General features: G+C 41.5%; 1 protein-coding gene across 4 annotated transcripts in view; it reads left to right on the top strand.

Annotated features, from left to right (window-relative positions):
• The window catches only part of mdga1 (MAM domain containing glycosylphosphatidylinositol anchor 1), a 166,245-nt gene that overhangs the window by 129,572 nt on the left and 9,357 nt on the right, over positions 1 to 27,316 (top strand). For all 4 annotated transcript variants that reach the window (XM_086187760.1, XM_086187742.1, XM_086187750.1 and 1 more), the window contains 5 exons: positions 3,442 to 3,622; positions 3,744 to 3,767; positions 6,216 to 6,368; positions 6,481 to 6,642; positions 10,694 to 10,824. In XM_086187760.1, coding sequence (XP_086043886.1) covers positions 3,442 to 3,622; positions 3,744 to 3,767; positions 6,216 to 6,368; positions 6,481 to 6,642; positions 10,694 to 10,824 — 651 coding nt within the window. The remainder of the gene's footprint in view (positions 1 to 3,441; positions 3,623 to 3,743; positions 3,768 to 6,215; positions 6,369 to 6,480; positions 6,643 to 10,693; positions 10,825 to 27,316) is intronic.

The following is a 27,316-nucleotide window of genomic DNA, read 5'->3' as shown; positions in this document are numbered from 1 at the left end:
CCTGTTAGCTGTCCATCATTCCATGGTCGCTACTTCTCAGCATGTGAAATGTCTTCAGGTGACTGTAGAATGGAGACATAACTGAAAACACAAGCTTACGCATAGTAAAGAAATAGATATGAGAGGAAAATAAACTTTCATGTCTCATGATTTATTCTCTTTGTCTTGCAAGGACCAGTGTAGCACCTAGCACCTTATTACTTTCAATCTGTAATAATTGTGACGGCTTGTGATACTTGTATCAGGCTTTGAGTTGTGATCTTTAATTGCCCCTCGGGGATAAATAAAGTTATCTGAATCTGAATCTGAATCTAGAGTCACATCTAGCAGTAAAGGTGCATCCAACCCCTCACCGAACCCTAACACTTTACTATTCATATTTGATCCTGCTCATATTCAGAGCAAGAATCTGTGATACATACACATTTTAGTATCAGACCATGAATGAAATGTCAGGGTACAAAGTAGCAGCGTGGATCAAATATGGTGAGTGGCTCAGGGGAGGGGATGACTCGATAACACCACAATGGGTATGAAGCATTCTAAGGTAACTTAAACTTAATTATTTGTTTTCGAAGATAATGCGTGAATTAAAACATTTTTATCAGTATATTCAAGTCAGTTACACCCAAACACACTGCTTGTGTAATCATGCTACTCACCTGTGTCACCTCCTGACCCCTGCCCTGGCAGGCACTCACATACACAAACCAGACACACACATTGTGAAGCAGAGGGACATCGAGACTTTAACCTGTGTTGGGAGCAGCTGGATTCTTCTGAGTCATGCTTCAGCAACTCATTGATCCAGTGTTTATTTTGGGCTTCACACAGTGTCTTTGTTTGCAGATGGTTTTCGTCTAGTTATTTTCCTGTCGCAGTCACACACATTTTAAAAAAGGAGCCAAACAAGCGTGTATGCATGTATGTTTATACTGTCAGCTTGATAAAGTGCAGAACACTGGCTTCTGAAGCTCGATTCTTCAACATCATTAACTCAACTGTCCCTGCTTCCACATACTCAATGCATATTACATGAGCATAGCTTTTCTTTGCTGTGGTATTCCACACAATTATGCATATAGTGTATGAGCACTGTGTAAATGTTTATATGGATGAGCATTGGCATAAGTGGGTGTTAAAAGGGCACAATGCATTTTACTATGTTACTGCTCATTAGCCAGCTTAATTTGCATCGATAAAGAAACTGAAATGTTGATTACTGTGTATTGTCCTTGGTAAGTCAAAAAATAATTATGTTAATATATTAATTTGAGAAATCAAGAATTCTGGAACATTTGTCCAATGTTTAAGATTCACTCAGAGTCAGTTACATTGTTGCAGGAGCAGAAAATGACCAAACAGAAATAGTTCTGTATTAATGCAAAACTGGGATCACAATGGTTATTCCATAATTTTTGGCTGTGCTGGATACCATATAACATTTTTTGTAATTATCATATTTGCAACACGATAATGATGAAAAGGGGCACACAGAAATAGACATGTCCATCCAGGCCTGTTTTTTTTCCCTCTCCATGTCCCGTCGGGGCTCCGTAGGATTCATAGAAGTGTCAAGTCATGATGTTTTATTTTTTCTATATTTGTTTGTTAAACCAAATGACTGGAAATGAAAGTCAGAAAAACGAAAATTTACGTTTGAGAAAATAAGAAAACACAGCTACTAATGATTCTTTAAATGATGTGGGGAGAGAAAAATGAATCAAAAGACACTGTCAAGGACATAAGCCCCTTGCAGGGGTCAGGCTGAGCTTGCCAAGAGGGACTCATGCAATAATTGTTGTATTTTGCCATTGTCTCGTTAGTAGAAGGGATCAAATCAGCTTGGTTGAGTTTCTTAGATGGGAAGAGGGGACAACACACCATTAACATGCGGTGCTTGAGGTACAATGGAGTAGAAACAGTACATTCTGATTTTATTCTATCGTAATAATTTTTTTTCGCATAATCATCCAACAAAACTGAAATGAAGATAGAATCGCTCAACGCATTCAGATCCTATTTTAAATAAAGGTTAGATGACAGGGAACTTGTGTCCGTGTCTGTCTAATGAGCTCAAATTCGTTAGCTCAGATCGCTCACCATGTAAAGTCCCTGCATTATAGACAGTACTCTATCACACACACATGAGCACGAACACAAGCACACACACCTCGGCTGCATGCATAACCTGATAATGGCATGCTGTGGGTGTACCAATGTGTTATGGTGAAGTGGATGACCTAATGCATTAGATTGAGCTCACTGTCAGGTCTTTAAGTAGCTGGGATCAGAGGCAGATACACAGCTAATGGATCCTTCTCTCTGTGGGTGGAGTAACACCGTAATGGCGCTATGGAAAACGGTGCAGCTAAACTTAACTTTTGAAAAAAGGCAAGACAACAGTTGTACAGGAAATATCACTTCATGCGTAGAATCCATTGCCAATTCCTTTTAGACAAGATGAAACATAATCAGATGTATATAAGGCTGTAAGGCTGGTGAGTTATGGTGAACTAAATCTACACTTTCATACTTTTAAAGTAATGTTCTTCGTGTCTTTTTTTGGAGTGGTGGGATTTATAATAAGATATCAGCAGCTTATGTATGTTGTTGTTTGCATTTCTAACAATGACCTCAATATGGGAGACCACAGATGTACTAACGCAGCTTATATTGGCCTTTAAAGCGTTAAATGAGACATTAGCAATGTAGTCTTTTTTTTTAAATGATAGTTTTGGTTAAAATCTTGGGCGGAAAACTTTGCCCAAATTACTTTTTCCAAACCATGAGATCAGCAATTATCTTTGACCATTAAAGGAAATTTGCAGGGATGCGCACAGATTTTGTATATTAAAATAAGATTATGAAACAGTGATTAATATAATGCACGTAGATTACAAATTACTACAGGTTATCCAAAGCAGAAAGCATATATTTATGGAACGCTGATTCATTTGATATAATACAAAATAACATTTTGTCCTGCTGTGTTTGGCTGAGGTTTTTAGTCTCCAAGCACCTGTCCAACATCGTATCGCCCTAGCAGATGTATGAGTTCTCTGAGTGCCCTCTACAGTCGCTATTACTGGTTTTGTTACAGCGGGTGAGTTTCTCATTGCTGCGTTGACCTTCGATCAGAGAAAACCCTGAAATCAGAACATTTTGTGGTAAAGTGAAAGAGATGAGTGTTGCATAAATCCAAAGGGTGGGCGGGGGGGGGGGGGGGGTAAAATGACAGGAAGGGGAAAAAAAAGTTACTCCTGACAATATTGACACATTTGTTGTATCTGCTGCTCAGGCTCATCATATTTTTCCTTGTGTACTGAGCGTATTTTCTTTAATGTGCGTTTTTGCAGACTTGTTCATATTTTTGAGTATGCACCTTCATGTCTGCTTCTCCCTCTGCCTCTGCGTGTGCTTTCACACGTGCAAATCCAGGACAAGAAGAACCTGCAGTCGAAGCACATAGACCTCAAGGGTAAAGAGCCAGAGAAGGGTGTGCTGATGTCCCACACCATTGCAGACCTGAGAATACCCCTTTCTTATGAGGTCCGGCTAGCTCCCATCACCACCTACAGCACAGGGGAATACGTCAGTCGCGTCATCCAGTACTCCGAACGTGAGTCTCATTTCAAAATTATGTGATCAAACAGCTTATTTCTCAAATAAGATAAGATGTGTGGATAAATGTGATGCACATATGTGAGTTATTAATCACTTTTAATGTAATTTTCTAACAGCGTACACCTACCCAAGACCCTCAGGTGAGCCATCTTTCTTAACTACCATCCTTTGCTCTTCCACATTTACATTTTTCATAATCCTGAACATGATTGATGAGAGAAGAGTGAAATGAGCAAGACACGTTAAGTTTTTTACATAAATTAATTGAGTTTATATGCTGCAAACATCAACACAGGTTCGTCAAGCTTTCCCTGAAACAGCTTTAGCTTTTATGAACTCTGGTTGCTGGCAAGGAGAATATTTTAACAGTGGGATATGAGAGGCATGTGGTGCTTTAAATGTCATGAAAGAGTAGCTATTAATGTAGACCAGGATATTTTCAATATTTGAATCTATTAAAACTATGTTACATCTCAACTTAACATTTGTTCCTCCCGTGCTTCAATCTCTCTCTTAGTATTGCACTAAGTCTGATGCACGCCTGCCTCTCATGCCATCCGTCTCCCTTTCTCACTCAATTGCATCTTGTCTATTTTCTTCATTAAGAGACGTGCAGCATTTTTCTGGCTGGAGTGGCAGTTGGCTCTGCCAGGGTGAGGCAATTAAAACAACAGCAGATTGGAACTGACTGTGAGAACAACAGTGCAAATTGAAAGGAGCGCATGTAGTGGAGCAGGGTGTGAAGAGTAATAGATTAGCGCCCTGAAACAAATAAAAACACACACAAGCCACTCTCATACACGGTACATGCCATATGAATTAGCAGCTGACTGTGTGTGCCTCTGCAAGGAGCTCTTACTGTATCTGTTAGCTTGGATGGATTTTGACTGAATGTATTATGTGCAGTGAGTCTTTGATAATGGCAGATCCCTCTGCATGGGGTAATGAAGGTGAGATAATCCTCTGGTTTATCTAGAGACGTCATCATCAAGGACAATAACAGTAATATCATAATTACAGGTCTGTAGAGGGCCTGCAGTTTCAAATGTATCGCACACACTCTCTGACCTCAATGGATTAATGTCTTTTTTAAAAGGTTCCCCATCAGAACACTTGAGGAATATTCTCCGAACGGCTCTGATTTTTGTGCTGTGCATATTATCGTCATTTCTATGCTGCTTTTTATTTGTGGTTTCAAGATTTGAGAATGCAGCAGTGAGCTGGACTCTGAGCTTTGCCCAACAAAAGTCACAGTAGTGACCGAGTGATAAACTTCCATTCAAAAACAGGTCAAGAAGAAATGGAATGGATCAGCACCTTTAAAAAGTGTGTCACAAGCAGATTGCTTGTTTCCACAGCATGCAGCGCGAACACAGGCAGAATGTTTTCCAAAAAAATGTAGTTAAAGCGTGAAGTTTGTGTGTTAAATACATTAAAATGTGCATAGAACATGAGTAACAAGTCAAAACAAAACCAAATGTGTGGCTAGAAGCACTCCTCCTTCATCTTTTCGCGCTTTCATTTCTCTTGTCAACACTCTTGTCCTCCATCTTCATTTGAGTTGTACAGTTCCTGCATGACTTCTTCCCTCAGCAGCATTTCTACTCTTCTCTGCCATATGTCACGGTTGTCATTGGCCTTCTTTGCAATAGGTAACGATATGGGCCTCTTAAATGCAAATGAAAGGTTTGGATGTAAGACAAATGAAGGTTACCATGGGAACCAAATGCACCAGTGTTTCACCTGCTTTTGCAGATACGGCTTGGTCTGTGGATAACAGGCTTGTGACGAAGCGGATCATGATTTTACCAAGTACATAGTTAAATGTATTTTCAAGTAACAGTTTAAACAATCAAGCAATCCAAAATGCACCACTAAAGGTCACAGTCTGAATATGGGTTGGATGAGTCTGGTTTCGGGAACAGGAACAGTCAATCATTCCAGTATAGAGGGCACCCACTAGCTCAGCTTGAATGAGCAGACTGCATCTTGGAGTTGGATCGGTTATATCAGGTGGCTTTAGTTTGGGTTGAATCTTCATGTTTGAAAATGTCAAGGATCTCTCCAAACAAGTCATTCCAAAGTCTGATTCAACTCGAGTGAAGAATTAATGTTTTAAAATGACCTAAATTTCATATTGATTATTTGAGCTATTATCACACAGGAGCCCCTTGTATGAAATAGCCGTATATCTTCCTTACACCTCTCATACTTCTCTGTGCTTTTATAGTGCATTGTTATTGTTATGCTGCTGTACTGTATATGGTAAACAGACTTCATTTATATAGTGTTCTCTCTACTGTAGTTGTACTGAGGGCTTTACTTTCAGAAATCCTATCTTTTAATAGTATTTGTTAATTTTTTGGTATCTTTTTTTGCATTTTAGCATTTGACGTTATTCCTCAAACGGGTCACAGTTGTAGTTACAAAGTTCTGTGTAGGATGTAATCATCAGGATACGTTCATGCTATTTGGAAAAACAACTGTGATTTGAGTCACTGACTGAGTGTAACTTGTCATTAATCCAACGTGTTTTTCCTCACTTGTATTTTTACACTTACACTTACACTTACACACACACCCCCCAGACCATGTGTGTGGTTTTGAGGATGAGCGGATCTGCGGTTTTTCACAAGACCGGAGTGACGTCTTTGACTGGACAAGACAGAATCACCTGTCCCAGAATCCCAAGCGATCTGCCAACACTGGCCCAGAGACGGACCGCAGTGGAACCAAGGAGGGTGAGATAACACAGGAATTACTGTCAACCATAAATTCAGTTCTACATAAACAGTCCTGTCAAGAAAGGCAGCACACCTGTCTGGACATGACAATGTAGTCTGTGGTTTTCAGGCTACTACATGTACATCGAAGCATCGCGGCCACGTGCTTCTGGGGACAAAGCTCGTCTTCTATCACCGCTTTTTAATGTGTCTTCAGTCAAGGGCCCCAAGGGGTCTGGCAGGGTCCCGTACTGCGTCTCCTTCTACTACCACATGAAAGGAAAACATATTGGTGAGTAGAAGAAAGCAGAATTAGGTTGATAATATATGCACAACTTTTCTTTGGATATACAGTAGAGCAAGCAGAGAGAGACACTTGGATTGGTCGTGGTTCTTGTTCTCTGGGCCTCTGTCAACATGTGATCTCTGTGCTTGACCCTTGCTTAGAGAGCTTGCCAGACAAAATGCTATAGATATGTGTGGCAGAGAGAGAAAAAAGTGTGTGTTTCTGTGTGTGCCAGTATGTTTTTTGTGTGCGTGTGCGTGTGTGTGTGTGTGTTCAGAGGTGGCTGAAAGGGGCAGTGGGTGTTTGATTTATGGCAGTAGCAAGACACAATCAGTCATTTGGGGAAGCTGTTCATCATAATATGCTCTGTCACATAGCTAGAATGCATACATCTTGTAGCCTACACACCTGCACATACACTTAAAAAAGCCTACACACACACACACACACACACACACACACACACACACACACACACACACACACACACACCTGCATACACACATGTGATGGTATCCAAAAGGATGTGAGACTAGCACACATTCACACTTACTCACACCCACGAGCAAGCACAGGTTCTATCCAACCAAGGGCACTCATTAATAAAATTCATTCCTCAACTTTAACTATCACAACAACGTGATATTCACTCCAGCCTTAATTTAGGACCAATTCCAACCTTCAATATGAAGTATAAGGTCAAATTGCCCTTTAAAGATGTGACACAAAGTGAGAGCTAACTAAAATATCCTCACTTTGTCCTCAAACAAATGTCCTCACTCCCAAAACTCCAATTTCTCACCGAGATAGATGTGCAAGTGCACACACAGAAAAACACATGCGAGCTATGTTGATTTATGTCTCTGTAGCCCAAGCATGTGTGCTTCACTGTAACATTTGTTCCCTTTCTTCTTACCTCCCCTGTCTCCTATGGATGTTGTAGGGCAGTGGTGAGCTCGTAGTGGCCAGTGGGCCAAATCAAGCAAAAATAGTTATGCCCTTCATGAAGGTGGAAGTTTTGACTTTCATACGTAGTTTCATTGAAATCAAACACTTTCACAACACACTGTATGTAACAAAAGTGAGTGGCTACAGAGCTTGGGTCAATTTCGAAGAATAATGACTTTGTTGAGATTGAACCACACAAAAGGATGCATCGTGCTGCACCATACAATTAAAGAAAGCAGAGCTTAAGTCTACCTCCCTGATGCCGAATTGTCCCCTTAAAAACTGTGTTAATTCCACAAATTTAACCTTTTCAACCATAACAGATTTTTCATTCCTCATGTTGCTTAACAATAGTGATTATTAAAAGAACTGATAGTTCACTAATGGAAGAAGTTACATCTGTTCTAGTTCCAAATCAATTTGGGTCTCAGATAAATTAGAAAATAAAACAGTAAAGAAAGCAACCATGAAAAAAAATGTGGTTTATGCTTGAAATTGATTAATGACCCATGTTGTAAATTGTAAAAAGGCACATGCTGTCTCTCACTGGCTCACTGTTCCATTCTTGTTATCATGTATTCAGTTAGCTCACTTCCTCCCTGCAGTTGATTGCAGCACTGATTAGAGCTGGAAATGTCTAATCAGTATTTTCAAGTATCGCAAACACAACACAAAGTTAACTGTAATCATCTCAGCTGCAGTCAAGTGGTGGCAATACTAATTGAGACTATTAACATTGGTGATGCTTACCTTTGTACACATTTGAAAACACCCAAGTGCTCGACACCATCATTAATTTATCTTTTGACTGTATCCCGGCTCACACATAAACAGATTGTTCAGCCCTCTCTACAAGTTCTGCGCTGACTTTGTACCGCCTTGCCAGAAGATTAAAACTAGCCGGCTTTCTGCTTTTGCTGCTCTCACGTACTCGCTGTTACCGTACCTAACTAACAAGAAAAGTTAAGCGAGCCCTTGCGTCATTGTTATTTGATCAGTGTGGGAGATGACTACGTACATCAGGGGATCTCCAGGAGATGAAGTCCGCGTGATACAGGGCTGCCGGAGAGACCACACAGACGACAGGAGCTATGAGTTTTTACACACCAGAGATGTCATGTCCAGCTGCAGGAAGAGGAAAAAGTGCAGCTGGAGGATTACTGAAAACTGACTTCCCATCGGTGTGGAGTACACTGCGGCACTCACACCGTCTGCATATTGCACAGTTTGTTGAAAGGTCTCGTGTTCCACAGCAAAGCAATGAGACAAGACAATGCAACATCTGTCACACAGTGCTTGCTTACGATTAGTACAATCTGTTACCAGTTATGCCTAGCTCTGCTACAAGCCCTCCCTTAATTTACTCTGTTGTTCCTCCAGTCTGTTCCAATCTGTTGTCCCTTTAATTGCCTTACCTTGGCAAAGCTCACACTCCTGCCAGCGAGACACAGTGTGACTCTTAATGACAATAAAGGACAAGATGGGGGTAAGACAGACAGCATCAGTGAGCATTAGATTAAAATGTAGAGGGTATATGAAGAGAGTGAAAGGTAGAGAAGTGAGGAAAGTTGAGAAAAGAGAGAAGGACTGAAAAAAATGAAGAATGACAAGTAAAGAATTTTGAGCAAACAAATATGAGGAGGCATAGAAGTGAGGTAAAAAGGCTTGAACAGAGAGCTGCAGGGGAGGCCACCTACTTATTCATGTTCCCAGTTGGTGAGAGGATGTAAGAGATCGTGCTTTATGCTGAAGTACTTTGACGACTGTGAATCTACTCAATTGTCCAAAAAGTACGGTAAAGTGTTAAAAGGGCTGTATGTTAAAAGCATCAAGATCTTTTGATGAAGATCATATAGATAAGCCATTGAGATGTTGCTCTTTTCTGACCTGCGAATGCATCATCCATTTTGTAACCCTGAAGTTATTTGATTACGAAACAAGGCAAATAAGTTGCAAAATGAAGAAAGAAACTACTGTATAAATCCCTACGACTGGTTTAAATGAGCCACAACTGAAAATAAAGACCCCCCCACCCCTCCCCACGATGAGTTTTGTTATTCACCTTACTGCGTTTCTCTTTGGGCTAGCTGGCAGCAACAATAAACAACATTTAATTAGTTTTGTTTGGCATCGGCTTGTATTTTAGTTTGGCTCAGGTTTGCTCAGTGCCACTGGCATGCTTACTTGGAAACACTGGATAATTTTGACTTCATAGCGATGGCAGAGAAATTAGAGTTTTAGGTTAAAGATTTAAATGTTTTAGATTTAAATGTTCTTGGATTACACCTTCATCTAGTAAGACTTTTAATTAAGGGTTTCTCTATGAATGTGTACTGGAGAAAGAATGAAATGCCTCGCTGAGAAGTTAAAACATTTAATTCACATCATGCAACTGTTTAACCTTAAAGGAATGGACCAACTTTTGGGGTAATAAACTTATTCTGAATAATTTTTAAGGGTCAGAGTTGTAGATTACTCTTCTCTTTGCACGCATTGGACTGCTCACATCTTGTTAGCTTAGCTACAATGAACGCTAGTGGTGGGGCGTGGGAGAAAAAGTTTCAGAACTAATCAAATTCACTGTCTTTGTCTGCGTTAATACAACCGTGAGGAAAACAAAACCCGTCTCGTTTCCAAGTCTTTATCGTTTCTTGTTAGAGTTATGCGGTTAGAATATTGTGATCTGCTTACCGCTCAGTGTCACCAGAGGCAGCAGGGGCCAGGATTTACATCCTAAAAGTAAGATTGAGTACAAAAGCGTGATGCATGATTGCTTTTTATCTCCAGTGCTACTTTTATTTATGGTGATATGTACTGAACATAAAAATGGTTTCGCAAGGCCTCAATGTGTCCCTCATTCTTCTCGATTCTTATTCACATTGATCATGTGGTTTGGCTGGTTTTTAACACCAATTTAAATTTTCAGTTTTATCGATGCAGATTCTCATTGCCTCAATCAGAGGTGCACCAGCTCCAGAGGCAGAGAACATAAAACGCATCGCTTATTTTGAAGAAGATGATAGAAAGATAAAGGGACTCAATGTGAGGATACTTGTAATTATTCAAAGAGGAGCATTGTAACTCTGTGTGTGGGCGTTTGTTTTGACAGGTACTCTCAATGTGCTTCTGAGAGTGAGAAGTATTGCTTCTGTGGATTCGGTGGTGTGGACAAAGTCCGGTCATCAGGGCCCAGACTGGAGGAAGGCCTTCTTTGATATCAGTCCCAGTGGACCCTTCCAGGTAAGAGCTTGATGATCCATCACCTCTCGCCATGGACAATCAAAGAACGGCCACAGTGTTAAGTGTAGTTTTACAGTAACTGCGCATACGTGGGTGTGGCGGGGATGTGGTTGATAAAGACACCCACGGGGGGCAGACATGTATTTTTGGTGTTGAACAATGGGTTCAGTAAAAGTAGTAAATAGCTTACAGTTGTCGTTATTGAATTAACACACAGTGCAGCAGTGACATATGTTTGTTTAATGAAAAAAAAAACCTACACACAACAAACAATAGGATGCATTTCAAGAGATGGTCTTTTTAAGGTAGTGGTCAACTTCCCATACCTGCTCCTGCAGCTTCACACTAAGCAGACTGGCATAACTCGGACAACAGGTGTTACCCGCAGTGAGCCAGACTTGCGCCGAGCTCTCTGAACTATTTGCTGAATGCTGATAGAACATGACCTCTGACTTGAAATCATCCCCGTGTTCACACCTGGAGAGTTCATTTTCACCATATTCCAACACCATTTTCAGATCTCCTCCTGCTTTATTTTTTTTTTTAAAAGGGAAAAGCAAAGCAGATGTATGGTTTTCTTATTCCAGAATGGCTTTTATCTTGTTAACGTGCTCATTTCTGAAACATTCCCCACATCGCTCCTCTCTTCTCCATATTTCATCAGAGGAAGGCCTCCTCTGCAGCCTAGATAGCAAAGTGGGATTTTGTACACTGGCAGCTGCTTGGATTCAAGAGAATTCCACAAAGAAATGGGCCCTGGACTTTCCTTGGATTTGGATACATTTTTTGATCGGAAATTTACTACAGTGAAGCTTTTTTTTCTTTTCTTTAAAAAGGTAATAGCTAAATTTACCTTTAAGCTCACAGAATATGCACTACCTCCCATATGAAGTGACAGTTACAGCAGAAATGCACATATACCAAAATCTGCTATGCAGTGGCCTCCTTAGAGAAGATGAAAACAAATCCCAGCAGGTAGTAGAAAGGGAAAAAAAATGGTTGGTGAGAAGGTTATTTAAATTTCTTTTCACCTTCGAGAACCTGAACCCCAGCTTACAGTTGTCAAACATTTTAGTGCCCCTGCCAACACCTGGCCCCCGGTAGCTGCCAGTCTGGATTTGCCTGCTGGAATCTTTATATATCACATCACATTATTATTAATCAAGTCATCAACATATTTTACATTGAACTAACGAATTTGATGAAAAAGATGATGAATCTAAAATGACCCCAAGCTTCTAAATGGTAGACTAGTGTGCATTTTTCATGCATTACATACATGTGAGTACAGCATTTTGATCTTTTTGGTACTGAGGGGAGTATTGATAAATGAGGGCCTTCTGAGTGAACATTCAGCTCATTTTCTGCTGGATGTCAGCAACAAGCCGATCCACACAGAAACCAGGGGATTATTTGCTTCATCAAGAAATGTGCTGATCTCAGGGTGGAGAGCAAGGTTTCACACTGATTTGAAAGATCAAGTGTGCCCTGTCGTGACCTCTAAACACAAATAGAAACGTACAAGAAGGTCTGACGTCAGTGATGCACAGTTCAGTCAGTAAAACTGGGTCTCTGCCAAACCAGGCGAACGCATATTAAGTTCTACTGGTTTTGCTGAGTCAATGTCATTCTAATTTTAACATGTATAAAACATTTGGCAGCTAGCACTTGGTAATGAAACACCAGTTCAGTTTCTCCTGCAATCATTGTAGGTTGAAAAACACTTTTTTTTTTAAAAACAGTGGAGAGATTATGAATATAGATTTGATGTACATAAATGAAATAGTTCATAGCTTGCTTGATTACCATGATAATCTGGTGTACAAAGATGCCTCACTTCAGTTGAAACATGATATTCTTGATCAGCGTAGCCTAATTTTCGAAAGGAAAAAAGGTTGGTTAATATGTGGGCAAAAATACAGCTCATTGTATTAGGGTATTCTTTTTGTAATGTTGTAGTAAAACCATATTTAAGTATATACAGTGTATGTATGTGTGTGTGTGTGTGTGTGTGGTGTGTGTGCCAGGCTCTTCTTGTTTGAGCTGCACACTTTAAATTCTTTATGAGTTCACTGGAAGTTTATATTTACTGTTAAAATTCAGTCAGCTGCGGATGAAAATTTCCTGGCAGACACAACAGAAGATGTGGCTGTGTTTGAGAACTGTCTGTTGACACATCATCAGGGTCCTTCCGTCTGGCAGCTGCTACTGTAGCTCGCCCCTCGCCGTTGGAATGTGGCCGAATGAGTGCATGCACGGACATTTAGCCTTTCTCTCTATCTTTCAGCTTATCTTTTCCTCTGGCCCTGTGGTGCAACACGCAGACCAGTTGGGTCGATTTTTGCCCTGATTTGTTTCACACCCTCTCTCAAGGTTGATGACTAATGACTCTCAAATTAAAATACTGATCATTCACACACTCACTTTTGTCTTCCTATGGTTGAGAGGAACCACTATGACATTGATCATCACAATTAAATGCACAAGTCCAGCTTTGTACCCTAATCCTAAACTAAAGGCAATTCTAACTTAAACTTTAAAGCTAAAGTGGTCTCACTTGTCATAAATGCAGAATTCCACAAAAACACACAAATGTGTTTCTATTTTGGGACTTACCAAGTGCATACTATCATTTATACTTGTTTGTACAATATGTACTTGTATACATGGATTCATTTGTTCAACGCAATAGTTTGACACTGCTGGAGAAATCTGAGCTAGTGACAGATTTTGGGTTGATTTGTTGGTGCAGAGCTTTTTTTTTGATGGTGGTGCTGACTGCAGCTAACATGTCTGACCAGTCATCTTTCTTGCTGGGTCTTGCTGCTGGCTGGCTGGCTGGCTGGCTGGCTGGCTGCAACCAGGCAGTTGTCGCTTATTCACTGAGCTCGACTTGAAGGATCTCAGGCAACTTCAGGGTTTCCTGAATTATGATGCGAACCGTCGTGTTTCAGGCGGCAGCCCTTACTTTGCAGATGGCCAAACGACGTGTCCTCTCCCTGTTTGAAGAAAACATAATGGTATGTCGATTTAAATATATAGTTTTAGTCTATAATAATGTGTGCAGCCAAAAGACTAGCTCAACTGTAGTTAAGTTTGAGTAGCGACTCTTTGAACTTACGTAAAGAAGTAATTGTACGCTCCTTCACTTACAATAAATCCATTTTTTTTTTACAAGGATTATGATGGTTAGATTGTATTGATTGCTCTCTTTGAGGTGGCTGTGATTTCTAGTGCTGCTGAACTGTAGAAGGTTATATTGATAAGTGTCCCATCTATATGCATTAAGATAGACGAAACATTAGGAACCTTGAAAATGTCAAGATGACCACAAAATAGATAGTGGGTTTAAATGTAAGTTCCAGTATGATTGTTTTGTCCGGGGGTGGCGGTCCTGGGCGTGCGTGCCTTCGGCTCACCCCGGCGGGTGGGCTGGACCTTTCCAGGGAGTGGGGGGTCCCGGCTGGCTGGCTGGTGGTGCCCTATAGCCTGAAACCCTCCTGCTCTGGGGGGAGGGGGAGAACAGGGGATGAGTAGAGGGGATGGGGATCGAGGGTTGGGGGGGGGGATAGCTCTGTTCGGGGACGGTGGGCCTGGTCGTTGTGGTGGGCTGTGGCTGCCCCGCCTGGGTGTGGGGTGTGGGTGGGTGTCGGCCTCGCCGCTGGCGGACCCCTTGGGGGGCTCTGGTCGGGTCTCGGGCTGGGGGGCCCTGTGCCCCTGGGCTCTGCTCATGCTGTGGGGGGGGAGTGCCCGGCGGGACCGGGGTCATCTCTGCCCCGTCTCTCTGTGTGTTGCTTCCGGGTGGGGGTTGCTGCTCCTATGCTTTCCTATGGGTCCTGGCATGGGTTGGGCCTGTGGCTGTTTCCTGGGGGAGGGGTGGCCTGGGGCTCCCTGTGTCCTGGGGATTTCGGGGTGCTCTGGTGACCTGGTCCTGACCTACCTGCCATCCTGGACTGGGGGTGCGATGTCCTGGCCCCCCACATCAGCTACAGCCAGCTACGCACAGCATCCAAGATAAACCGTAGCACATACACATACACGTACACACGCGTATACACACATACACGCATGGAGCGCACAGCTGACCCATAAACACACACTCAGACATTTATCTTAAAATTATATTAAACCAAATGGTAAGCCTGCACCGGGAATTCTGCAACCATTGTTTTGTTTTTTTCTTTCTTTTTCTTTTGTTGTTGTTACTTTTTCTTTGTTTGTTTTTTGTTTGTCTTTGTTTGTTTTTGTGTTTTTGTTGTTGTTGTTGTTTTCTGCTATTGCTGTTGTTGTTTTTTTGTCTCCCCCCTCCCCCTTGTCTTCACTGTCCTGTCCCTGTACTCTCTTCCTGTCCACTCTTGAGCCTCAGTCCGGTAGCTTCATCAATGAACCAACACCATTCCTAATAAAGTTAAACATAAATGGCAATAGGAGGAGTTTATCAGACTCCTCCTATGCAGAATAAAACTGCTTCAGTACAACAAGGCACCAGGAACACTGATGCTGCTTGCTTCAGCTACTGAACAGGACAGGTAAAAAAAAAAAAAAAAAAGTAAGTTCCCCTGTTTGTAACACACACCTGCAGTGGTGCAAAGTAGAAAACACACATAAGACACATAAAATCTAGTCGAAAGAGATGAATGTACCATGTCCCGTGTTTGTCTTCCTCCTGACTGCTCAGCACCACTGAATAGTGCCAGTCCACATCATCAGAGTAACAGGAGAGGCGAATTCAATCTTTCATCTGTCATCCTTCAACCATGGCTGAGGACCTGTCACTGGGGCCCTTATCTTCCTCTCTTGATTGGCTGGTGGTTCTTCAATCCACATTATTGCCAGAGCCAATATGTGTACAAGGAAAGGAAAGAAGACAGGAAAGTCCTCTTTCTCCTTCCCCAGTTCACCCACCTTCTAAATGTGGTTTTGTCTCGTGTGGGTGCAGGTTTTGCATGTTTAGATACATTTAACTTGTTCATACACATCATTTGCCTCAGCGGCAGGGAACCGCTGAAGCCAAAAAATGATGTGGAAGAAGCTGCAGGGGGTTGCCCAGAACCAGCACCCCCACACATCACCTATGGAGCAGAGGACAGACACATGATGGCCACACTGTGTTGTGCACCAGATCACTGTTATGTTCCAATTGATGCTGATGATAATTAATGAGGCTCTTGCCTTTGTCTTGTGTTCGTTTTCTTCCAACTCCGCATGGCTTTCATTCTGACGTACACATTCTCGTTTGCTGCTGTCCTCATATTGTCTTATATTTGGTCCAAACGTTTTCATTCATTTCAAGGTTTCAAAACATTTCAGCAAAATGCTGCATTTAGTGAGAAGACTGAAGGGGCACGCACACACTTGGCCTGCCTTGTATGGTGCCATAGCACGAGTGTCCTCACCTCCACATTACCTTGCTGTACTTGTGCTCTGTTGCTTAGGACTTGAGCACACTTACATCATCCCCGACCTGTACAGGCCTTATATTTGGTTTGGAATTTTGCAGGAAGGATTGTACTTCATCTCAGGAGAGTAATGGGAGCGATATTGCAATACACTAGTGTCCTGTGGCTGGGCGCTGTACAGAACCATCACTTTGCCCAAGCAGACTAGACTTTGAGGGACAAATGTGCTTGGGCACTGTACAGCCTTCACTAATTACTGCCACTTCTACAGAAATAATAATGATATAATTATGTTGTATTGCACCAGGAATAGTCATATGTTTGGCTAAACTGTAGCTTTTTGACATAGAATACTGTATATAATGTTTTCAAAAAATCATTATTTATTTATTGCATTAAATTTGGAAATTAATATATATGTGTGGGTAGTTTTGTTTTTTCTATTGGCCAATTTGAGTCAGACTTTTTATCAATTAATAATCACTTGTGAGCTGCCAGGTGTGGTTCAAACCTCTCCTGAACAAAATCCATCCCCCACCTTTTGGTATTAGATGTTATGGTGGCTGTGTCTCATTCTTGGACCCAATCAGCACCCCATCCAAAGGAGAATGAGGCAATGAGGATAGGCAGCGGGCGGCACGATGGTGCAGTGGTTAGCACTGTCGCCTCACAGCAAGAAGGTCCCTGGGATAGGCTCCAGCCCCCCCCCAGTGACCCTTAACAGGATAAGCAGAAGAAAATGGATGGATGGATGGATGGATAGACAGGCGGCATTGCAACAGTGCACCAAACAGTTGTAATGGGGCGGGCTGTTTGGTGCACAGACTGGGATTACTCTCTCACACCAACTTCATCACAAGAGTGAAAGCTAAGCCCCTCCCTACACGGATATGATGGCAATCATTGAGGATGAGAAGTGACCAGTGTTGACTTCCAATACTTTGGCCTTGAGTATGCCACCCAGGTTGCCTTGGTCTGGAATTTCCCCTGTGGAATAAGACCTCCCAAACACACTCACACACACACACACACACACACACACACACACACACACACACACACACACACACACACACACACACACACACACACACACAAAAACTCCCTCCCTTACTCTATCTATCTTGCTGTAGTGTCTACAGTTCAGATAAAAACACAATCACATGCGTAAACACTTTGTTAGATTTAACACATCTGCATACACATATACAAACATTAAACACTCACAGATACATACACACACACGCACACACACACATCAGTCTCTTATCCCCTGCAGCAATTAGTGATGACAGGTCAATTAACATGCTTATTTATGAGCAGGGGATGCCTGCTAGTTGTGTTGTAATGATTCCAGATATTCTCCGTACGTGCAAGGGGGAAATTGAATCCATGATGAATGTGGGCTTAAGGCCTTCGCTGCGGGCCGCGTTTGCTCTTCATTAACTATGCTTCTGCTACGCCATGTTTCCTTCACCATTAAAGGTAAAATTAAGCCTGAAATAGTGGGGCAAACTGTACGTTTTGGTCTCTTCTGTGATGCTGAACAGTATCTGGGCTTTATTTGCATGTTAAGTCTCTGAGAAAAAAGGTTTTGAAAAACACACACACGCATGGACACACGCACACACACACATGCACGCATGAACACACACACCCTGACTAGTAGACATGTCTTGGGGGCCGAAGCTAAAAAGCACACGGGTACCTTCAGAATGACACATTAACAAGAACAATTTATCTTGAAGCAACCAACTATTAGATCCCCAAATTGTAAGCTGTCCCCATGATGGGACTATGAAACCACAGCAGTGTCTGAACATGAGATCAAGGCCGGATCTTAACGTTCTCCCTTTCACAGGATAATCTAACATGTTATGATTGGGTAGACAGCACTGTGTTTAAAGCTTGGTTGGTTTTAGGCAAAAACAAAAACAAAAAAAAACCGACACTTTTGAAATGATCAGGGTTTGGGTTAAAATTAAAATAAATTAGTAACGATGTCTGAAATCCTAGATGTCTTGCTAAATTAGTGCGACTAACCTGCATTAAATAGGCATTCAGAAAACCCCAAATGTATTGTGACAGCAGGCCAGATGACTTCACAAATGCTGTGCTATTCATATGCCTGTATGATGATAGCCTGTTCAGTAGGTAGAGGACAACCCAGTGTTAAGTGTGAATTATTGTTCTCAGTACTCTCTGCACTTTTGCCACCGTATTTCCTTGTGAGTGTAAAGCTGATGGTGTGCAATCAATAATTGATGCACAGAATTTATGATATAATGTTCGTGCTGATAAAATATAATACATTCTGTAGCTCACCTGAGAATGCATACCTTAGTTTCTGAGTTTTATCGATTTTGCATCTAAATCCAGTGTGTTTTAATTAGGTATTTATAGTTCGAATCAAAGGAAGCCTTTCCTGATTGTGTGTATCTGTGTGTGTGTGAGAGGGAGATGGTAGAATAAGAGAGTGGACTGTATCAAGGTAAAATACAGGTTGAGGACCAAATATTGGATATTTAGAAGCCATCATTACAGGTATGAGCAGGGCATAGAGTTTTGCTCTGCTACAATACAGCTCCAAACACTATGTGCTGACAGACACAAAGAGAAAAGAATGGATTCAGACGCTATACATACAGCAAATATCCAATGCATACATACACTGCTAGCTGAGGCAGATACCAGGGAGACATTTGTTTTCTCTACCATATGTCTCTCTGTTGTTAAAGTCAGTCTACATGGTCCAGACACCACAAGCTGCCTGTCTTGAACTGGAATTATACAGCAGAGAATGCATCAAGGATTTGTGTGTGAGCAAAGGAGGTGTTTAGAGACAGATAGAGGGTGTGCGAACAGGGAGAATGAAACATGTGAGGGCATGTTTTCGTCATCAATAAAGCAATTATTGCATCTTAAATATTTATTGTATCGTGACTCAAGCGGAGGTAGGTGAAGCAGGATGGATGAGATGGTGCATGCAAGAGAAGGGTTGTTTCCTTGGCAACTGGGGGGCCTCATAAATGACTACCGGTAGTTGCCTGTTTTTTCTTTTGTTTCTCCCTTCTTCGTGTGAATTTTTCATGGGCACATGTATATACTATACTATATGTTTGTCCAATCCATCACCTGGGTGTGTACCCTTATATCTCTCATTTGTTTGTGCATAAGTTGGTGCCATCCATCATGAGTTTGTGTGTCCTTGACCATGCGTATGCAGGAAATTGGTTCCCTACATCAAGTAATGTGGCTGCCAAAGGTGTGTAGTTTATCACGGGTTCTCTTGCTGGGTAATATATAATGATAAACAACATCAGCTACTTTAAATGTTGAGGTTACAGTTTTTAGGTGTTCAGTACATGTATAAATAGAACCTTTATCAATAAATCTTGATGCTGGTCAAAATAAACTGGATTACTGTCACCGTCTTTCAGCAGTGCTGTTATTAACTTAGCTGTTGTCACTTTAATTTGCTATAAAAATGGATAACTGGGTAGTAAATATACAGTAACAGGGTGCAGGGCTATTAACTTTATGTGCAGAGCTTGTATAGTTGCTTAGTGAACTGAAAGTGATAGCTGGAATAGCAACAGACTGAATATACAAACCCAAGTCAGTACATAATGAAGTGCTTTTGAATTGTGTTGCACTGGTTTACTGATGCGTCTGTAATGATGATGAATATTTTTTACTGTGGGAAGAAGTGAATAAAATGAGTAAATCTCCTCTTGTCTTTTAACTAAACTTAATGAGGAATTGTTTTGTTTTGTTTTGTTTTTTTTGTAACTCAGCAAGCTCATTTGCTCTTTCCACACCTGTATAGCCCAACATAGATTACTTCATCCCCCGCCAGGTTACTTAAATATTTTTAAGTGAACATGAATGTCCTTGCGATTACCCTTCAGCACCGTAGTTTGAAGAGTAGGGCGACTGACCAAGCGTACTTGAGACTGCAGGGAGAGCATGTTGCAACTACATGTATTGGAAGATAAGCAGGACAAAAGAAATGTCTTGTTTCTGAGCACGTAATCCGTTCATGGTTGTCCCCTGTGTCTGGAAAAAAACCCAAAGTGTTCAAGTGTTTTGTTATCTAATTACTAAACACTCAAACATAATCTTTTATGCCAGCTTGCCCTGTTAAGTTGTTAAGCATTGATATTGGAAAGATAAGTTATTAAATATGCTGTATTAAATATTGATTTCTCAACTTCATATCAATATCTCTTCTTGTGCAGTCATGCAACCAGAAAGTTTGAGGGTACATTCATTTCTAGCTTTCTACACAGAAATACAGGAACTACTGCTGGGTTACAAATAGAGTTGTTAAATAATGTAAAGCACATGCAGCCTTGATCCAAGCACCAGACAGAGGTGATAAACATGCGTTCTTACTAGCTCTCACTCTTCTTGTCACATGTTTCGTCTGTCTTAATACTGTCTGTTGTGTCAAGCTTCCGTCGGGCTTGATGAAATCACGTAAGAACGGTGAACCTCATTTCTCCTGCTATCCCACACTTCCCCATCTTTTTTGAGTTGTCTCCATCAGCCCGCTCTTCCTAGCAACACCATACAGCTGTCTCTTATTCACCTGTCTCTATCTTGTTCTCTCCCTCAATCCCTGGTGAGTGTTGGTTTCACTACAATCGATAATAATGATTTAACTGTCTGCTGTTGACTACAGGAATTACTCAACACAATCGGTGTTCTTACATTCTAGTGTTTTGCTTCATTCTACATGTTGAAATTGCAGGATGTGCACGAGTAAGTTCACTTTACTAATTGCTGTGGTTTGCAGCATCTACAACTCTTGATAGTGATGCGTATGAAGAGGACAGAATTACTGCTGAGGATTGGGCTTTGGCTGCTGGGAGGCCGATGTCTTTGTTTGGTATGTTTTTTACAAGTGCATGATGCAAGGATGGGTAACTATGGCAACTAAATCATGTCTAAACAGCATCCATGCTCGCATCTAGTTTCCATGGTTGATTCCATGACTTATAAAACAGCAGGCTCAGGATGTTGCATCAGGATTAGTCATAGGTTTGGCTAAACTGTAACTTTTTGACAGAATACTGTATATACAGTACCGTTTTCAAGTTCATCACATATTTAAACTCATTTATCTAAGGTTGCTTGTACAGATTAATAGATTTTTTTCTTGGTTCATTTCATATTCTGGTCCACAGGTATTGTGATTCACTTCACATTTATACTAGATTTAGAATACAAATCCATAACATAATAGGTGGACACATATTTTACATACATTCAGTCTCTACTCTGGGTCAAGGCGTTGCTCAAAAATACTGGGTCTTAAATGTTGTGTACAGCAATTTAACATAATAGCATCTTTCATGACGCCCATATTGCCTCGGAAATGTGTGTTATTAATGTTCTGAACTTTCTACTGCTAGTCTGCAATAAAAAAAACCAAAAAAAACCAAATCTAACAAAGGCTGAGATAACCCTGAAAAATCAGGTATTTCTCTAAAACCATTTCATTGCATTTAAAGACCTCATGTAACTGAATCCATCCATCCATTTTCTACCGTTTACCCTGTTAAGGGTCGGCCTGGACGGGTCACCAGTCCATCCCAGGGCCAACAGAGAGAGACAGACAACCATTCACACTCACAGTCACGCCTACAGTCAATTTAGAGTATCAATCAGCCTCGTCCTCTCTTGATGTCTTTGGACTGTGGGAGGAAGCTGGAGTACCAGAGAGAACCCACACAGGTACAGGGAGAACATGGAGACTCCACACAGAAAGACCTTCTTGCTGTGACAGTGCTAACCACTGCACCACCGTGCTGCCCTCATGCAACTCTTTTTTTTTTTTTTTTTTTTTGCTCGTCCGTGTTAAAATGGACACTTGGACGGCAAACTTGTTTTATTTTACCTGTGTTTGTACTGCATATGTAAGCAGTTTTTATGATCAGCCCTTATTAATTGGCTTGGTGTTGAGCACTCCAGGTTTGACATTACTGTGGTGAAGCCCTTCATTTCAATTTAAAGTGGTAAACTTTCACTACAACTGAAAACCCTAAATTCCTTTGATCAACAACAAAAAAACGTGATAGCCTTGTAAAGGCTGTTAGTCACCAATCTTCCCTTTGGAAAAATAAGCACGTTGTTGTAATTCAGTAGAAATCACACAAAAGCTGTCATTTAATAACATTTTATATGTTCACAGAGTGACTGCATGTTGAAGCTTGTTTCATTTCTGCTTCATGTTGAGAACATGTCCACGGAGAAGAGAAATTTTTTCTAGTCATGTGCACTGCCCCCTGGCTTCATACTCCTTAGGCCTTTGAGGGGTTGCCACTTGTCTGTTCAGTTCCCCTCGCTTTGTGCTCCATCCATCAAAAGTAATGATGTCTCTGAAATCGGCTTACCTTCCTATCACTCTGCTATAGCCCAGCCAATGGCTTGCATTAAAGCGATTTTATTTTAAACAGTTGGAAAGCCAACTGATACGGAAGGATTCAGATTTAAATTGTTTACTGCTAGCTGCATACTCATTACCTACCATGTGCTGCATATTCAAGGTATAAAATGATTAAATGTAAGTAGTTTCCTTTTGGGGGCAGCATGGCTTAGAGGTACTGTGGCTGTCTAGCAACCGAAGGATCGCTGGTTCGATCCTCACTTCTCCGGTGACCATGGCAAAGTGTCCTTGAGCAACATACTGAACCCCTGATTGCTCCTGATGGCCCTGCAATTGACTGGTGACCCATCCAGGGTAACCCCGCCTCTCACCCAATGTCAGCTGGGATTGGCTTCAGCCCGGCAACCCCCCGACCGGAATGGATAGGCAGGATAGAAAATGGATGGATGGGTGGATGGATAGTTTCCTTTGATTAATCATCCCAGTCTTTCATTTTTTTTTTGTTCCACCTAAAACAGTGAAAATTGTCACCAGCATATGTCTGGCCATTGCTTGATGGTGTAGCACCATTTGTCCCACTTCTACAAGGTTGCTATTCAAAAGTGTGTTTTGTACTGTTCATTTTACAAGATCAAAAATATTAGCCCCGTTAATGGTTGTTCATAGAGACCAATGTACAAAGCACAAATTGCATGTACACATAAAATCAGTGGAGTTGCACAGGAGGTAACATGTTGTGGTGAATTATATGTGGCCCTACTCGCTCATCTGTGGATTACCCAGAGGCCATCTGTGTTCCTCGCAGTGTTTGGTACCTGGGGGGCTTGTTGGAAACCAGGCCAAATCCACATTTATGTGCCTCAAACTGCACCATCTCTATTCTACACTGGTATTTTATAAGCTGACTGTCTGTCTCGCTCATCCTCTCGGCTGTGTCCCCTCTGGTATGTGGATGGCACATCAATGGGAACATTAAAGGCTACAAGGCGCAACAAAATGACATGTTCATAACTCCAGCCGACACTGCACTGTACGCTCTTTGATCCTGAAGTCACAGCGTAGACTCTATAAATGCATAGACACAGCCTCACAGTCTGAAAACCGAATGCTTAGAACTGCATTCTTTATAATGGCCAGCAGGGGGTGAGTTCAGTGGATGGAAAAAAACAGGAGTGAAAAAAAAAAGAGCTACACGTTCCTTGCAAGCGTATGATCTCAATCACTGGTTTCATGTTTCCGCCTATTTAGAGTGAAATATGTGATAAAGCAGGGTACGCTTGTGAACTAAGCCCGTCTCCGTGTTTCTGGCTCACATCAACTTCTCACTCCTTTCCTTTTATACTTTCAGCTGCAAAAATCCTTAGATAGTGAGCGGTAGAAAAAAAGTCCAAGTTCTAGGCTCGTAACAATGGATTGCACAGAGGTAAAAAAATAACCCAAAATTTCAGACTACCCCCCCCCCCCCCACACACACACACACACACACACACACACACACATTACCAGATATCAAACAACCTTGGTATTCAAATGGTGGATACAGCAAAAGTGCACCGTGGGGATTCAACAGTCACCTCTGAGTGAAAGGTCAATAATCTTGCACACTGCACGACTGTGTGCTGTGCCGTCCTGCTTGGTATCTCTTATGTATGTAAGAGTGTGATTGAGTTGTTAATGCAGCTTAAAGGAGATGATTACGAGTGTCAGGGTCAGTTGTTGGTCTCTGGGGTTCCTTCTCCAAATTATTTTTCATATTGTCTCCAATCATACAACAATCTTAGCTCGGCATCTCTCAGCCAATCCTCTCATTTAATGTGTAAGAGGTGCTATGAAGGGTTGCAGACCAAATTGCCTTAGCATGTAATTTGACTTACTGAGCACTGGGACATGTTATGAATCAGATCATTAATGAAAGCTTTAAATTCAGTTTTTCGTCTGTAAGGGAACATATTTTGCCATGAAGGCAGTTATAACATACCATTCAGCATCAGCAGCGGTGTTCTGTAGGAAGATTCCTCAAAAGTTGCTCCTCTATTTATCATCTCCTCAAAAACACAAAAAACAAACTTATAAAGGTTATTTTATTGTCACCCTTCCTTCAAGTCAGATGGAAATGTGTCTGAACAGGGGAGAGCCAGACCGTGAGAATTAATACAAATGATCTTGCTGGGTTTTTTTAAGCTGAAGAAATCTTTACCTCAGTATATTTCATATAAATTTGTTTGCAGCTCATTGCATGTGTGTTTCTAACAACATACCAAAGCAAGTATACAACCAGGGGAAGAAAACCTAATTAAAGAAGAAACAGCTCCTTACCCGTGTCACTTGACCTTTCCATCGATCCCAGTCCACAGGGACTGCAACCCCTGAAATTCCCCTCACTGCTACCCTTGGCCAAGCAAATCATGAAAAATTGAGTAAATGAGCTGTCCACCTGCAACCATGCACCTGGTGGTCCTCCGCTTCTTTACTCACCATCGTCACGCGAGCCAATTTTAAGGTTCTCCCTATTATTTTATTCATTAAATCAAAGCCAGTGTCTCGCTCTGGGACTAAATTAGAAAGTTACCACTAAAGAGATAGTTCTACTCTTGTGTTTCCCTTTATGTATCTAATTGAAACGGAGAGCGGAACAGATCATAAATAGTATAAGCTACATGTTCCCTCGGGGAGGTCGGAAGAGCTTTGGAGGAGTCCAGTTGTGAAGCAACTGATTTTAACTGAGCAAAGGAAAAAAAAAAAAATTGTCCATCCTTGAGATAAAGTCACAATGGCCAGCGGCTGTACGAAATAGGTGAGGGACATTGAAGAATTATTCATTCACAATGACTTTTTCTTTCTTTCTTTTACTTTTACCCTTGATTTTTATGATTACACTGCAGAGGTGAACTGAAGAAGAGGAAATGACTCCACATACACATAGAAAGGATGCTCCGCATCCATGGAAAGACATTGTTGTTGGTATCTGCTCCAAAAATTTGCATTTGATGTTTCAAACTGAAGCTACCAGCCTCACCGGTTAAAATATGGGTAATGGAACGTCCCAGCTGAGAGAGCTGGTGACCACCCCAGAGAGGAGCCAGGTCAGGGAGTTCTCCTCAGTGGGTCATAGAACCCTCTCATGCTCTGGCTTTATATACTTAGGATTTTCACACAAAATGGTGACACTTACAGGCAGCATGTAGGTGTTGACGGGTGAAGTTTTGACCTGTCGGTCAGACACTTCGAACAATCAACCTGCTCACTCTCAGCAACTTGTCATCATACACAAGCAGCCGCAAACAGAAGCTGCCTACACTTGTTCCTCTCTTTCCTGTCTACTGGGGGATCATTGTTAAGTCAAAAAAAAATGCCATATGTTTAAGCCCATATGTCAGTTGTGCATGCATCTCACTTCACAGTTCCGATAGAGTATAATCACAACTCTTCAGATGTGATTACAGAGCAATCACTTTGCCTCACTTTCCCATTTAATAGTAAAGATTGCAAAGTCTATGATCATCAGCTGTTGCTGTGCCTAGTACTTTTGTTTTTATTTTCAAACAGCAAAGTTTCCTTATTTGTTTGCCTCCATACCCCCACCCACCAAATGTTCCATACAGAATACACTTATTTTTTGATTAGCTGGGTGCAATGGGCTTTTGGTGCCTCGGTACACCACAGTAATTAGACTGTCAGTCAAAACCAGATGGCTGGTGGCTAAAATGCGGGAAGTCGGGCTGAAAGATTTCCGATGAGTCTCCTTGTTCGTGTTAGAATGGTCCACAAATGATTAATGTTGGCCCCCCACGAGAGGATAGTTGTGCAGGTTTTGGGTCTGATTTGCGTCACCTAACAATGGGGGAGAGATCCTGTAGTGTGAGGGGTTTACAGGCATCGCCTACTGCTGTGTCACTGGTTTTAACACTTCCCTCAGTCCAGTTGAGTGAAAGTAAAAGTAATGGAATAGAAAGCTGAAGCCGGTAATAGGTCATCAAGCAAATGTTGCATATCCATACATTTTTTTTCTCCAGCTTTTGGGCAAAACCTTTAGATCTGACTTCGTCCTCTAAGTCATTAACATTTTCTCTTTAACTGCCCAGCACTTGCTGTGGCCAAGGTTGTTAACGTAACATTAGCTATTCTCCATAAATTAGGATTCCAATGCATAACCTCTTCACCACTTGTTTTAACACAGCTCAAATGCTTGTGCTTTGAATTTCTCTCAACAATGCAGAAGGTTTTGATATATAAAATAAATTGGGCTAGGATAAAATTATCCCCCTACATTTACCGCTGAGTTCCATCAACCTTCTCTCCTGCATCATTCCTCATAACCTCCATCCACATCTATTAATAAATTGGAACGAGATATGTTTTTTGTTGTTGTTGTCGCACCACATTTGGCGCTCATTCAGGAAGTTTTGCGCGCATGTGTGTGTGTGTGTGTGTGTGTGTGTGTGTGTGTTCACCAAGGTGTAGATAGCAATTAATACGAGCTGAAGCGTCTACGGTAAACTGTACTAGAGTCGCGCTGTCAGGCAGAACTGTCTACAAAAGCACTCTCAGTGACTAATTGTTACATTTTGATTTGCGCTCCCAGAGCATTGGTTCACTTGAACTCCTACTTTTTATACACAGTGATGTTTCTGTGTGATTCTTGTGTTGAGGTACAGGTGGTGGCTCAGCGAATCTCTCTCTATTGTGTGTTTAAGTTCGT

This window comes from Aulostomus chinensis, chromosome 2 (assembly GCF_037954235.1).
Source record: "Aulostomus chinensis isolate RoL2024-O1b breed Wild chromosome 2, RoL_Achi_v1.0, whole genome shotgun sequence".
Taxonomy (NCBI): domain Eukaryota; kingdom Metazoa; phylum Chordata; class Actinopteri; order Syngnathiformes; family Aulostomidae; genus Aulostomus; species Aulostomus chinensis.
Note: the sequence above shows the minus strand (reverse complement) of the source record. Positions and strands in the feature narration are given on the sequence as shown.